This window comes from Peromyscus maniculatus, chromosome 11 (genome assembly GCF_049852395.1).
Source record: "Peromyscus maniculatus bairdii isolate BWxNUB_F1_BW_parent chromosome 11, HU_Pman_BW_mat_3.1, whole genome shotgun sequence".
NCBI classification, from domain to species: Eukaryota; Metazoa; Chordata; class Mammalia; order Rodentia; family Cricetidae; genus Peromyscus; species Peromyscus maniculatus.
This window is the reverse complement of record NC_134862.1, coordinates 70,235,777-70,251,100: the sequence shown is the minus strand read 5'-3', so window position 1 is coordinate 70,251,100 and position 15,324 is coordinate 70,235,777. Positions and strand designations below refer to the sequence as shown.

Below are 15,324 nucleotides of genomic sequence, written 5' to 3'. Positions count from 1 at the left end.
AAGTCAAAGGGTTTGTGTATGGCTGGGTTGATATCCCAGACCCTCCACTGGAAGTCTTGCCTAATTACAGAAAATGGCTGGTTCAGGCTCCATATCCCCTATTGCTAGAAGTCTTAGCTAGGGTCACACTCATATATTCCTGGGAGTTTCCATTGCTCTGGGTTTCTAGCTCATCCCAGAGATGCCCCCCAGATTTCAGTTGTCTTTCCCAATACTCTCTCCCTCTCCCTTCTTCCCTCTCCTCTTCATCCCTTCTGTTCCTATCCCTATTTCCACTTCCAGGTCTCTCCATCCATCCACTTGGCGATGCCCATTCTATTTCCCCTTCATGGTGAGATTCATGCACCACCACCACCACCACCACCACCACCCTGTCAAGCCCTCCTTGATACTTAGCTTCTCTGGGTCTGTGGGTTGTAACATGATTCTCTTTTACTTTATGGCTAATATTCATTTATGAGTGAATACATACCATGTTTGTCTTTCGGGGTCTGGGTTACCTCACTCAGGATGATCTTTTCTAGTTCCACCCATTTGCCAGCAAATTTCCTGACATCATTGTATTACTTGCCAGCTGAGTATAAATGTACCACATTTTCTTTATCCATTCTTCGGTTGAGGGGCATTCAGGTTGTTTCCAGTTTCTGGCTATTATGAATAAAGCTGCTATGAACATAGTTGTGCAAGTGTCCTCATGTTATGGTGGAGTGTCCTTTGGGTATATGCCCAGAAATGATATAATTGAGGTATTGAGGTAGGCCAATTGCCCATTTTCTGAGAAACAGCCATATTGACATCTCTGTGAGTTCAAGGCCAGCCTGGTCTACAGAGCAAGTTCCAGGACAGCTAGGGCTGTTACACAGAGAAACCCTGCCTGGAAAAAACAAAATAAACAAATAGGTATGATACTCAATATAGATTTAATCATGTCTTAATAAAATAAAATAAAAATAAATAAAAATGAATGCCTTCAGAGTGTAGTAGTGCAGAACTTTATTCCTAGCACTTGGGAAGCAGAGAAGACACAGATCTTTGTGAGCTTTAGGCCAGCCAGGGCTACATAGTGATATATTGTCTCAAAAACAAACAATAAAATAAAAATAAAAATGAATGTACAACTTAAACCTCAAGCAAAATACCAACCACTATGGAGCTGAAGCTTAAATGTTAAGATTTTTTTTTTATTCAATGAAGTTGTAGTAGTCAGAATTTTAGATGTTAACATTATAGACAGAGACACAAGCCAGATACTCTATAGGCTGCAGGCTTGCTCCGGGCACTCTCCACACAATGGGGTTCTCTATTGAAGTCCATTTTCTACAGAAACTGGGGGCAAGAAGCCTGATACACCTTAGGTATTCACACATCATTTTAATAATTTCTTCCTTCACTGTAGTCTCTTTCTGAGGAAGGCCTGTTTGTTTTTAACATCTGAATAGGAGATGACATAATACATAATTGTAGGCAATTGTAATTTTAATTAATTTCCAGAGGCTACAAAGAACTTGCAAACAGGAATGTTTTCTGAAAGCTTTACATGGAATTAAGTCAGAGTTTTCACTCTTGCCTTTTGTTTCGCTTTGTGGTTTTTGTTTTGTTTTGTTTTGGTTTTTTTTTTTTGCACATTTATTGGAGCAGAGGGCTCCCTCCTGCCAGAGCCTTTGTGTGAAGGTCCCAGGACAGCCTGCAGAGCAGGTTCTCTAGTTCATGCTGGTCCCAAGGGTCAAACTCGGGTCATCAGACTGTGCAGCAAGTGCCTTTTTACCAGCTGAGTCACCTGGCTGGCCCTGGTTTGGGTAGATTGAAATAGGCTCCTGTTACGTAGTCCAGACTGTGCCTAGAACTTCCTATGTAACCTAGGCTGGCCTCAGAATGGCAGTAATCTTGTTTTTATATCCTGGGATTGCAGATGGACAGTTGGCTCGAAAGAGGTTTGTGGGGTTTTGTTGTTGTTGTTGTTTTGTTTGGTTTTTATTTTATTTTATTATTTTATTTTATTTTATTTGTATTTTGGTTTTTCAAAACAGGGTTTCTTTGTATCACCCCAGCTGTCCTGGAACTCTCTCTGTAGACCAGGCTAGCCTCAAACTCATAGAGAACCACCTGCCTCTGCCTCCCCAGTGCTGGGGTTAAAGGTATGCACCACCACTGCCTGGCTAAATAGATTTTTTTTTTTACAATTTATTTTTATTTTTAACTATGTGTATTTGTGTATCTGGGTAGGGGTTTGTGCATGTGAGTACAGATGCCAGTGGAGACAAGAAGAGGGTGTCAGATCTCCTGGAGCTGGAGTTACCGGCAGCTGTGAGCAGCCTGACATAGATAGGTGCTGGAGGCAGAGCTCGGATCCTCTGTCAGAGCAGTATATGCTGAGCTATCTCTGCAGCCCCAGCCTCTTAAAGGATGTTTTAATGCTCTGAATGCTGGTGCTATATAGGAGGCCAAAAACTCAATAGATTTGAGAGACATAAAGCAGCTGGATCCTGTTCTCTGATTGAGCTCATGTCAGTAATAACTGTGTGGTGCATTTAGGCAGATAGGGTTAGAAACGAGTTTATTATGAAGGAGATTCGAGTATGGCCCGGGTACAGCAGACTCTCCTTGTTACACCTCAGATGTAGTGTTACCCTAAAAGCTTGAGTGTTAAAAACTTGGTCCTTGGCTGGTGGAACCAGTCATTTAAAAGTGACTGATTATGCCTGGTGGGGGGTAGTACACGCCTTTGATCCCAGCACTTGGGAAGCAGAAGCAAGCAGATCTTCGTGAGTTCAAGAACAGCCTGGTCTACAGAGTGAGTTCCAGGACAGGCCCCAAAGCTACACAGAAAAAACCTGTCTCAAACCCCCCCCCGCCCCCCCCAAAAAAAACAAAAAAACAAAAACAACAACAACAACAACAAAAGCTGGTTATTAGGGATCTGACCCTCAGTGGACTCGTAATCTGATGGCTTTAATGGAGGTGTTGGAAATTAGGAAGTGGGGTATAGATGAGGAAGTAGGTCACTTGTGGGGGTCACCCTGGCAGGGTTTACATTGTTCACAGCCCCTTCCTGTCTGTGTCTCTGCTTCTTAACCTCCAATAGATGCACAGCGTCCTCTTCCACACTGCTATCATAATCTGCCCTTGCTCGAGACCAGATAAACAGAACAAGACAGACAGTGAATCCTCAAAAACCAGGAGCCAAAATTATCTTTTCTCCCTTTAGTGGATCTTCTTAGGTATTTTGACACAGTGATGGAAAGTCTGAATAAAACAGCCACAGTTTCCTCTATCCTCTAGCCACATTTTTCCACGCTTGACATGAGAATGCCACACTGGAAGGCTCCCTCACCCCAGGCTCCAAAACAATGAGATTAATTGAGCATGGAAGTGTTTGTTTTCACAATATACCTGGAGTATTAACAGGTCTCTCTCTTTTCCATTTTATAGTGCATAGTGCCCATTCTATGGCTACCCTACAGTTTGTTTAATCAGCCCCCTATTGAGAGGCTTCGAATTTGTTTGCGATTGTTGCTATCACTAACAGCCCTACAGTGAATAATAACCTTGCACCTAACCTTTCATTCTCACTTCCTTCCCACATTTACCTTTTCTTTCTGCAACTGTTTCCTTGGGGTAGCAGAATTATGAGGCCAAAAAGAGATACAAATGTAATTTTGCTAGAAGTTGCCAAATCTCTCTCCATGGAAATTCTACCATTTTTTCATAAACACACACACACACACACACACACACACACACACACACACACACACCAGCATAAATGAGCACTTCCCCGAAGTTATGTCAGCAAAGCAAGTTGCCCAATTCTGGATGCTTGCCTATTTGATAGGTGGCCCCAGGAAAGCTATAATCATCTAATTTATCAGAAACAAGACTGACAGCCAGTGAGCAGAGGGGGCCAGACAACTGGATGAGGCACTGAGACCATTTCCAAGTGAGTCGGGAGCCCAGGAGCACATAGCTCAATGCCCAGAAACAAAGTGGGAGTCGCTAAAATAAACTGAACATTCACCACCGCTGTGCTTCTGTGGTCATAGGAGGATGCAGGCACCTGAGAGTCCTCTGGGCTTAGGCTTGGAATCTGGACATCCTGGCAGTAAAATAAGTGCCCTATCCACAAGTTCAACTGATGGAAATTTTGCTGGTCAATCTGATGTTAGCAAGCCAGAGACCATCACTCAGAAGATCTGTGTACACCTGATAGCAGAATCTTCTTGTCTGAGAGTCTGCTTTGAAGGTCACTGGGAATTTAAGTGTGACTCCTTCTGTCTGGAGTTATCAGAGACCCATGGCACGAAGGATGTAGGTGTTCAGCCAATTAAAGACAAAGGAACGTGATGTCTTGGCTTCCTGCCTTCCTGGAGAACCTACAGGGTGAGTTCCAGGAAGTAGGGGCCTCTGCAACTGTTTATCTTCTCAAACTGGAAGATTTCTATCAGGATGAATTATACTATAGACACAAAGTTGGTGGGACAAGCCTTTCTTACTCTGCTCTGTTCATGTCCAGAACTCCAGTTGACATCATAGGAGAGGCTGGCAGTGGCCAGTGCCATCATGTACACTGGTTCCCTGTCTTGGGAGTGATCTAAGTTTAAAAAAAAATAGACAAAAGTCGAATTTCCCTTAAGAATCATAGCATTTAAAAAATTCACTCAAAGTGGAGAATTTAGGAATTCTGAATCTTTTGAAAGTATAGCCAAGGCCAGTTCTGAAGAAGATACACAGCCTGTTCATCAATGTGTATGTCATTTTAAACACACATGAATGTGCACAGGATCTCTGAGTGCTCTCATGTGCAGGTGAGCACTTGTGTATACAGCATATAAGATCCTTTGGTTCAACTAGTGGGAATTCATGAAATTTAGATCAACAGCTGTGGAGCCTACGTGGGACTGGACTAGGCCCTCTGCATAGCAAGACAGTTGTGTAGCATGATCTGCTTAAGGGGCCCCCTGGCAGTAGGATCAGAATCCATCCCTGGTGCATGAGTAGGCTTTTTTGGAGCCCACTTCTATGATGGGACACCTCGCACAGCCTTGAGGCAGGGGGAGAGGCTTGGAGCTGCCTCTACTAAATGTACCCCCTCATGGGAAGCCTTACCTTCTTGTAGGAGGGAATGGGGCAGTTGGGAGGGGGAGGCTGGAGGGGGAGGAAGAGGGAAGAGGGAGATCTTTGGTATGTAAAATGAATAAAAAAATTTTTTCTTAGAAAAAAAAAAAAGATCCTTTGGTTCTTAACACTCTCCATGTGCTTGATGTCAAGGGCTTCCTGGGCAGTTTGGACACTGTCGATGTGCTTCAGTGGACTGCTCCTCTATTTGCTAACCCTCAGATTTGGCCTCTCTGGTGCAAATGAAAATCAGACATGAGAGCTGGCGGCTAACATTACCAAGTCCCAGTTGAACTCAGGAGGAAGTCCAGTGGCTTTGTCTGCAAGAAGAGGTCAAAGCCACTAGTTTTCTGAAGGGCCTGCATTTGCAGTGTGTTTTCAGCAGCCTTGGGGACAAGGCCTAGCTTTTGAACAGGGTTCTATTTTTCCCCTCCCATCTGTTGGTAGAGGTTTGGCAAAGGATAACCTAGTTGTCCAGGTAGGCTGAGGATTCTTTTTTGATGTGTGAGGAGGAAGTAGGGGCCTCTGCAACTGTTTATCTTCTCAAACTGGAAGATTCCTATCAGGATAAATTATACTATAGACACAAAGTTGGTGGGACAAGCCTTTCTTACTCTTTAGTTACTACCTGTACCTCTGACTTGATCATTATACCACGCCTCTATCTGCCTCCTACTTTGTAATATATACTCATTTTGTTACTCTTGTTCCTCTAAAGAATCCTGGCTAATGCAGATTGCAGTATCATTGGCATTGCCACCCCTTGATTCTTGGACCCATGAATCCTGACTGTAGGAGAAACAGTACCAAACATTGGATGCTGACTTGGAGTATACACAGCTTTCTAGAGCCCCCCCCCAGTCCCACTCTCCAGGCTATTGTCATCTAGTCATCACCGTGACTGTGTTTTTAAAAGGCCAGTTGCTTCAGGATGGGGGTGGGGGTACCAGGTAAGAACAGTGCATTCGATATGAGTGCACTGCTACACTTCTGTAGATGTAACCAACTGTCTTATTAAATAAGAAGCACAGAACCAATGCAAAGAAGAAAGCCAAGAGATCAGAGCTAAGAGCCTTACTGCCTGCTGCAGCTAGCCTCTTAAGCCAAGAGACCTCTCTGAAAGGGAGCTACTTCCTGTCTGTTCGTCTTTATATAGACTTTCTGTTCTGCCTTCTCATTGGTTGTAAACCCAAACACATGACTGCCTCGTCACTGCCTGTATGTACAGCCCTCCAGGTCTTCTATGGTATTGAGATTAAAAGCTTGTGTCTCCAATGTTGGCTGTATCCTTGAACTCACAGAGATCTATCTAGCTGTGTCTACCAAGTGCTGGGATTAAAGGTATGCAACCACCACCGCCAAGCTCTTGCTATGGCTCTAATAGCTCTGAGCCCCGGGCAACTTTATTTATTAACATACAATTAAAATCACATTTCAGTACAAATAAAATACCACCATACACTTCTTTGTGAAATGAGTTCCTTGGTGAGAAGTGATTCTAGGTGGAATGCCATGATGGTGGGTAAGGCACTCTATATGGCCGTGGATGGTAGGTTTGGCAGCAGCATTGCATCCAGGAAAGGGAAAGTCATACCCAGGATGAGTGTCCATTCCAGTAACTTAGATCTTCATGCTTATACCATGAGCTCTTTACCCACTGGCCCATCTCCCCACTATCTAATCCTTTAAAAAAAAGAGTCAGTTGTGGTCAATGGATGGACTCTAGCCAGCTCAAACATGGCAAACATGGCTCTGGCAGGCCTTGACCTTCTCCCCCATTCTCTCTGCCCTGCTAAAAACCATTAGATCACATCCCTAAAGCTAGCCACCAAGGTCCATACCCTTACTTGCTCACTTCCTCCTCTTGAGGCTGACTACCAAGGTCCAGCTAGCAAAGTATTAAAGTCCAGCAATCAAAAGTCCCCTTCGCTCACCTAATTAACATGCCCAGTTAGAATTAAACACCTCATCCTAACATGGGGGTTTCCCCTTTTACCTTTATAAACCACCATTTTCTATGGGCCACATCTGTCTCCTCTCTTTGCAGAGGCAGTCCTTTGCCCCCCTCTGGGACAAATACCCCTCGCCCCTCTCCCTTGTTCCCTTCCCCTTCTCCTTCATCATCTGTCTCCTGTCTTTGTCTCTTATTCCCTGCTCTTTGAGCCTCTGGGACAAATAAATCTCCTTTGTGCTGAGAATTTGGTCTTGGGATGTCCTGAGATGATACTGGTCCCTTCTGTCAAGGAGGTGTTTCTCCACTCAAGAAATGCATCCATATTTTCTTATCCTACTTGTACATTTCCATTATTTATATTCCAAATACATTTTATTTTTGTAGGCTATAATGACCCAGCCTTATTATTGCCAATTGGAGGCCACTAAAGTTTCATTACAACCTGTTGTGCAACAGTTTCCTGCAAGATTGAAACATTTCATCCTGCAGGAAAGCTCCTTAAGCAGAAAGGTAAACATCTCAAAATAGCTTCAGGGAGTACCCGAAAGTGACCAGATTCACTAGGTCCCTTACTGCCAGAGGAAAGAAAAAAGTTGAGAGTCTTGCTCAGACAGAAGAAAGCCGAGCTGCAAAGAAGAGTCTTCCGTGATCTGGGCTGCCAAGAAGGTTTAGACAAGCTAAGTTGCAAAGGTTTTTATATCTCTCTTGTTATTGACATTTATAGCTATAAATAACTAAAATTATAATTCATATTTTGGAAGAATCAAAGGGTCACTTTGAAGATGCCTTTTGGGCAATTCACACAAAAGAAACCTTACTGCCTGCTGCACATGTAAAATGGCATTTCAATGGATCAGAGAAATGTACATCTAAACCACTTTATAGCTACCAGATTGGCAAAAACAAAATTAAAGTTGAAAATACCAATGATACAGATGATCAAGAACCCTTGAACCTCTCTGGAGGGAGACAGAATATAACTGTAGCTATGACCATTGTACACAGCATCAAGTCCTAGCTCTAATCCTGACACACTGCCTCCATAAAAGGTGCTTCACAGGTGCCCTTGTCCTTTTGCAAGTTATATAACGCTTTGATACAATCAGCAAAATATGAATTATGGTCATCAATCCTTCTTCATTATTGAAGACCAATCATCCCTCCACTACAAGTTTATTAATAAGAGGTATGTTTCTTCTCAGAAACAACTGAACAGGGTCTGTAGATTTCATGTAAAGATCAGTTAAAATTTAGTTAAGTCTAGTATAGTTTTTAACAAATCAGCAACAGCCTGATATACTCAAAATGGTAACCCTCACCTTTTACCTATTTTTTTTGGGGGGGGGGGGTCTGGTTGCTTTCTAAATATATTGTGAAAAAAATAAGATGGCTAATTATTGAGGAAATTTTTGGAACAAAATACAAAAAGCCTTTTTTCCTCTTAGTACTAAAGTGAATTCACAAAAGAAGCATCTAAATTAAGGGGAAAGGACATCATCCAGAATCTTTGATTAAACTCCAGTATCTTGAAACTGTGCTGTGGAAAAACTAGAGAGTAAGGTACTTGTGATTTGTCTGTGTACATAGTAGGGGCCTGATAGATACTAGTCAACTCCTTGTATGCATGTGGTAAGAAGTCAATCCACAATAGAGGGCATTGTATCCAAAAAAAAGAAACCCAGCTACAAGCAAATCAAAAATTCCTAGGTTACGGTAGCTATTCCCACCTTTCTGTTGCCTTTGCTGTGAAACATGGCAGGGGGAGGGAAAGGAGGAGGAGGAAGCCTCCGTTTTTAAATACATCAATAAATTATCCGGACACACCAATGATAGCAGTACTGGGAAACACTCAGCGAGAGGCGGAGCTACTTCCGGAACCAGGACGGAACCACTTTGCTCGATCATGTGCAGTTGGGCGGGAAGGATTTAGGAATAGGACCACTTCCTGCTTCTGGATAGGGGCGGGTGCGGAGAAAGGAAATCGCTGTGGGAGCCGCATCCTCCCTGCACTAGCGGCGCCAGAGGTGGAGGCAGAGAGGGCGGAGGAGGCAGAGAAGGGTGCCGCAGAGAAAAAAGTGTCAAAGCCAGTAAGTCAGAGCCGTAGAGCAGGGGATGGAGAGCAGAGCTCCAGGGCTCGCTGTGCAGATCTGTGATCTCAACTTGCCGAACTGCCCAGTGGGGTTAGGGCAGTGCTTTGTAGGTCGCCTGTCAGCGCCGAAAAGAGACTGTTGGGGCGCCTGGGTCAGGCCTTACGGGGCGCCAGACTGCGCTGCTTAGCGGCCGACCGAGGTGTTTTGAAGCCAGGGGAAGCCTGTGCTGTGCTTTGCTGGGGACGCTAGGGCTCCGCATCCTGGACAGCTTCACTTGGAATTCTGAGGGAATGGGCACTATGCCTCCCATTTTACCTTTGGAAGCCAGCGAGATCCTGATAGTGGACAGTATGGGACTAAGACAAGGGCTTGGAGGAGTGTTAGTCTGGAGCTATAGTGTTAGTCTGGAGTTGTTCAAGCTGTCCGGGCTGGTCGGAAGCCGAGTTGTTTTTAAAAGCAAATGCCTCGGCCTGCTCCCTGTCACTTCAGAACAAGTTAACAACCTTCAGATCCAGTGTCACGACATGTTTCCTATCCGACTCATTAAATTAGTACTGCTGTGGTTATCGAGTGATTGCTCTGCAAATATACTTGAAGGCGAAGTTAAAATCAAAACAAAACACTCCAAGTGCATTGCGAAGAGACAAGACCGACTAGCTCTCCTGACTGCTTTCACACTTTCCCTCACCCTCGCATATAATCAATGGACTTGGCGTCCTTAGTTAATGATAGTCATCTGAAAGGCATTCCATTCCATTATGATTGTGCGTCTGCACAAAAATTATATTGGGATGTACGATTCTTGATTACAGACGAAATGAGTGAAATGATTATATCAGAAACAGTTTTTAGTAAGTTACTGCTTTTCTCTTGCTTAAGGTACGGCTTTAGAATACGGTGAAGGATACTTTTCATGGTGCATGGAAGGAAAGCCAATGCGCAGGTAAGCCATTTAAGAAGAAAAAAACGTTCATTTCACTGATTGAAGTTTAGTAGCTACTAACAGTGCATCACTTAAGAGTATTTTATTCACACGCCTTACTAAATCCTGCTTGGAATGAATCATTCTTGTTTCAAGTAAATCACAACTAATAATGTCAGAAATTAGCAGCTTCTTTTGTTTTGTTTTTTGTTGTTTGGTTTTGGTTGTTTTTTTGGTTGTTGTTGTTGTTATTGTTGTTTTAAACAAGAGCTTACCATGTAGTCCTGGCTGTCCTGGAATGTGCTATGTAGACCAAGCTAGTCTCGAACTCACAAAGATCCACCTGCCTCTGTCTCCCAAGTGCTGGAATTAAAAGTATGTGCCACCACACTCTGCAGCTTTTTAATGAAATGTAGGAGTTAGATTTCTAAAAAGAGCTTGGATTTTTCAGTTCTACATATTTAAATCTGCCTTTTTGCATAGTAATTTTTGTTACAAATAACCGTAAGTGTACTATGGTGGGTGCTTTATGTGCTTATTATAAATTTAATTCCCTGTATAATATAGACGATTCTGTTGCCAAATAAAGTAGCATTTGAAAGACACTGTACTGCATCCCTAGTTATGGTTTGGTTATTTTACCGGTGTTCAATAATATGTTATGTTTATTAAATGGCTGCATGAAAGGGAAGATTAAGGACTATAATAGATGTAGGAAAATAGAAGTGTGAGGAAACTGTAGACAATTATAGGCTCTCTTGTCTCTAGAATTTACTAATGTCTTTTCTCAATCCATCCTAATACAAATTATACTAGAATCTTTATTGAAACAAGTCAATTCTATTTATTCCTTGTTTAAACTCGTACTTGTTATCAAACTCTATTTTGTCCTATGTTACTTAACATCAAAGGTAAACAACACAGAGACGCTTTAAGAAAAGAAAAATTACAGCATAAAGACGGGGCTTAGAGCTAGGAGAAGGGCTGGACATGACTGTGCAAACCTGTAAAGCCCGGCACCTTGCAGGCAGAGGGAGCAAGGTCACAGGGTCAAGTTCAAGTAAAAGCAGTGAGAGTCGATGTCCTTTTCCAGATTTGCTGTTGATCTATCAGTTGGCTTTTCTTGCCCTGTTCACTTCACTGGTGTATCTGCCTATGATATTTAGAACTAGTAAATGTTCACAAGTGCTTTAAGATGTCCAAATGATAAGACATCTTAGAGGTAACACATTCCATTGTATATCTTATCGTACAGTAAGACTAGTATTAGATTGTAAAGTACTCGAAGAAACTAACTACACAATATTAAGTGCTTTACCACTTCATCTTCTAGCATGATTACAAAATCCTCTGATTTTGTCTCATCCTCAGTTGCCATAAATGTCGTACGTTAAGTAATTGCTAAAATAAAAATTTAATATTTTTAATTAAATTTTAAATTTTTTATATACTACAGTTGGATCATATTCTTTCCCTTCCCCCAACTCCTCCCAGACCCTCCCCACTCCCTACCTGTGCAACTTCATATTCTTTCTCTGTCTTAAAACACACACACAACAACAACAACAACAACAATAACAAAAACATGGTGTGTGTTTTGTGTTGGCCAGCCACTTCTGAGCATGAGACCTACCCTGGAGTGTGGTTGATCTACCCAGGGAAAACTGACTTTTCCTCTCTCAGCAACTGTCAGTTACCAATAGCTTCTTGGTTAGGGGCGAGGCTTTGTGCCCAATTCCCCTTCTCAGTGCTGGAATTTATAGAGGAAAGTCATATTGTGGCAATGTTTTTAGTTTCTTAGTAATTTCTACATAAAATCACTTATGCACTCAGTCTGAGGAGCTCTTTTGCTTGCTTTATTTTTATTACATAATATTGTCTGTTATTCAAAATGATGTTGTCTAATTCTAATGCCATCAATTATTGAATTTTAGCTCTTTATTATCATCACTTGGCCAGAGGCCAGCCTACCCACTATTCTTTGGTCTTACCTTTACTTAATGCTGCCTACATTAAACTATGGTCACATTTCCCTAGCCTTTCCTTCTACGGAAACCTGTCAGGCAATGCTGGGCCTATACTCAACTGCTGCTAAAGAAACTTTGAATAAAAGTAACTCTTTTTAATGTGATTATTTGGATGCATGCTCCTTCACAGATTGTAAGTTCACCCATAGCACCTAATGATTGCTAAATAATTGTCTGAATGAACAGCTCCCCCAGCTTTTCTCCTGGGTGGGGGCAGGGTCGATGGACAAGAAAAGATTGAAAATTATCCTTAAAGGTATTCTTTTGTAGTTTTAACATTCTTTTTAATTGTATGTATTTATGCAGTAAGATGTGATAATTTAATACATGTATATAATGTGTATGATCAAATCAAAGTTTTTAGTCTATTCATCTCCTAATATGTTTTTTCACCCATTATGGAAAACACTATGAAAATTCTTAAAAACAAAACAAAAACTAACACTAAAACTATCACTTGGCTAGCTATCCCATTACTCTGTGTGTGTGTGTGTGTGTGTGTGTGTGTGTGTGTGTGTGTGTGTGTGTGTATAAATATAGATATAGATCCAAAGGAAATGACATCACTGTATCATAGAGATTCCTGTCCTGCCATGTTTATTGCAGCACGTAGACATGGTATATAATCACCTGAAGTATCCATTGAATAGAGAAAGTATAATAGTAAACTTAAACACACACACACCATTATTTAGCCATTAAAAAAAAAAGAAATCCTATCATTAACAGCAACGTAGATAGATATTTGTTACCATTATGTTAAGTGAAATTAGCCAGATATAAAAAGACAAAGCTGCATATTCTCAGGAGTAGAAACTAAGGTAAACTGATTTCAGATAAATAAAAAAATAGAATACTGACTAGGAAAAGCAGGAGAATGGAAGGTATTAGGAGACTGAATAATAGGTTTCCGAATAAGAAAAGTCGGTTAAAATATTTTACAACACAATAGGTTAAGATTTATAACAATTTATTATGTGTTTTATAAAAAATCAGAAGAGAGGAATTCAAAGGTTCCCAACACAAAGAAATGATAAATATAAATACTTAAAGTATTATAATTCATAACTATACAGTTTTATAAAATGAACTGGCATTTTATTAGCAAAAGTTTCACTTATTACACTAAGAATATTTATGTGTATATGGCATTATATTTAAAAGATACAATAGCATATTCAAAATTGGGCATAGCATGTGGGAAGGGGAGGCAGAAGGATCAGAAATTCAAGGTCATCCCCAGCTACATAACAAGTTTGAGGCCAGCATAGGCTATACAAGATTTTATCTTAAAAAAAACAAAAATGGTGAATAGTAAATATCTCAGGACAGATCCCAGGTCCCACTGTTCTTCTCCAAAGGCATGAACAGTTTCTTCTGCTTTATTCTTTAAGCCTGTAATTCATGTACAAGCATATACAGAATATCTTCTCTTAAAAAAAATATTAGGGCTGGGATATTGGCTCAGTTGGTGGAATTCTTGTCTATCATGCTTAAAGCCCTGTTTGATCCCAAACACTGAATAAGCCAGGTTGAGTGGCATGTGATTGTAAAGGGACTCAACTATATAGCAAATTTGGAGCCAGCTTGGCCTATGAGCTGCTGCCTTAAAAGTCAAACAACAACAGCCACCCAAAAGAAGAAGAAGAAGAAGAGGAGGAGGAGGAGGAGGAGGAGGAGGAGGAGGAGGAGTTGGACTTCCTTTCTCTTTAGCTACAGAAGAACAAACAAAACAAAAATTGTGGAAATCAAGACTGTAACCATGAAATAGTTTGGTCTTTATCATTTTATTCCTTTAAGATCTGATGAGCCGGGTGGCGGTGGCGCAAGCCAGGTGGTCGGTGATGCACACCTTTAATCCCAGCACTGGGGAGGCAGAGGCAGATGGATCTCTGTGAGTTCAAGGCCAGCCTGGTCTACAGAGCAAGATCCAGGGCAGGCACCAAAACTACACAGAGAAACCCTGTCTCGAAAAACCAAAAAAAAAAAAAAAAAAAAAAAGAGCTGATGTACATTGACGTACAGCTCAGACTCTTATGAGGTTGCTGTCCAGCACTGGCTAGAGCTGAAATTGGATTCTGAATAGTTCTGAAAGAAAGGATTTAGAAAAACAAAACAGTAATGTCAACATATCATGCACATTGTCCTGTATCTTTACCACTTCACAAATTAGCTTGTGAGCCAGTATGATGGCACATTCCTGTAATCCCTACACTCAGGAGCTGAGGCAAGAAGATCCTGAGTTTGAGGCTAGCCTGGGCTATACAGCAAGACCCTGTTTCTATTTTTTTTTTAAGTGACCAATACATATAACCTCTCTTATCCCTTTTTATAGTTACATATATTCTGACATTTGTACATACCATACTTAAACAAGTTCTATAGTGAACATCCATGTAGGTGATTTTGCTCAAATGTGTAAGCATACTATGTGTTCCTTCCACTTTTACATTGGATCCCAGGATCAAACTCAAGTTTTTGGACTTCTAGGGCAAGAACTTTTATCCATTGAACCACCTGGCTGCCCCAGAACTCTAGAGAAGGTAGATTAGGGACAGGCAAGATGGGCCAGGGGATAACAGTGCTTGCTTTGTTTGGTCCTCGGAACCTGAGTTTAGTACTCAGAGCCCACATAAAAGCTGGATGCTGTGATGCAAGTTTGTAATTGCAGCACGCCTGCTGTGAGATGGGAGGCAGGCAAGAGACTCTTCCGAAAGCTTAGACAGAAGAAATGAGAAACCCTTCCTCAAGGAGGAAGATGAAAACCCACTCCCCAGAGTTGTCTTCTGACCTCCATACATGCACGATGGCACCACTCAAACAGACATACAAACAGACACACACATGCACACATACACACACAGAAGTAAATTTTTTTTTTTAATTTAGAAAGAAGGGTGTTAGAACTGGAGATGTAGCTCCGTGCAGTGGCACAGCACTTGTCTGCATGTGTGAGGCCCTTGGTTCGGGTAGGTGTGCAAAGGGAAGCGTGCAGGGGATAATAAGGACACTGTAGTGAAAGAGAAATGTGAAACGAAAAGTCTGTAGTGGAGGAGACAGTAAGACTTAAGTATCTGAGTCATATGCGTGGTAAGTGTACCTTAAACTTAAGTGTGTAGCACATGAAGGAAGAAAGGCAAACAAGCAAGAATTGTGGAAATCAAGACCATAACCAGGAAATAGCTTGGCCTTTATCACTTTATTACTTTAGGACCAGTG

General features: G+C 41.6%; 1 protein-coding gene across 1 annotated transcript in view; it reads left to right on the top strand.

Annotated features, from left to right (window-relative positions):
* The first annotated feature begins 8,980 nt into the window (after positions 1–8,980).
* Klhl20 (kelch like family member 20) overlaps positions 8,981–15,324 on the top strand; it is a 43,317-nt gene continuing 36,973 nt past the window's right edge. Inside the window, exons 1-2 of the mRNA XM_006979592.4 lie at positions 8,981–9,153; positions 10,036–10,099. Coding sequence (XP_006979654.1) covers positions 10,077–10,099 — 23 coding nt within the window. The 5' untranslated portion in view covers positions 8,981–9,153; positions 10,036–10,076. The remainder of the gene's footprint in view (positions 9,154–10,035; positions 10,100–15,324) is intronic.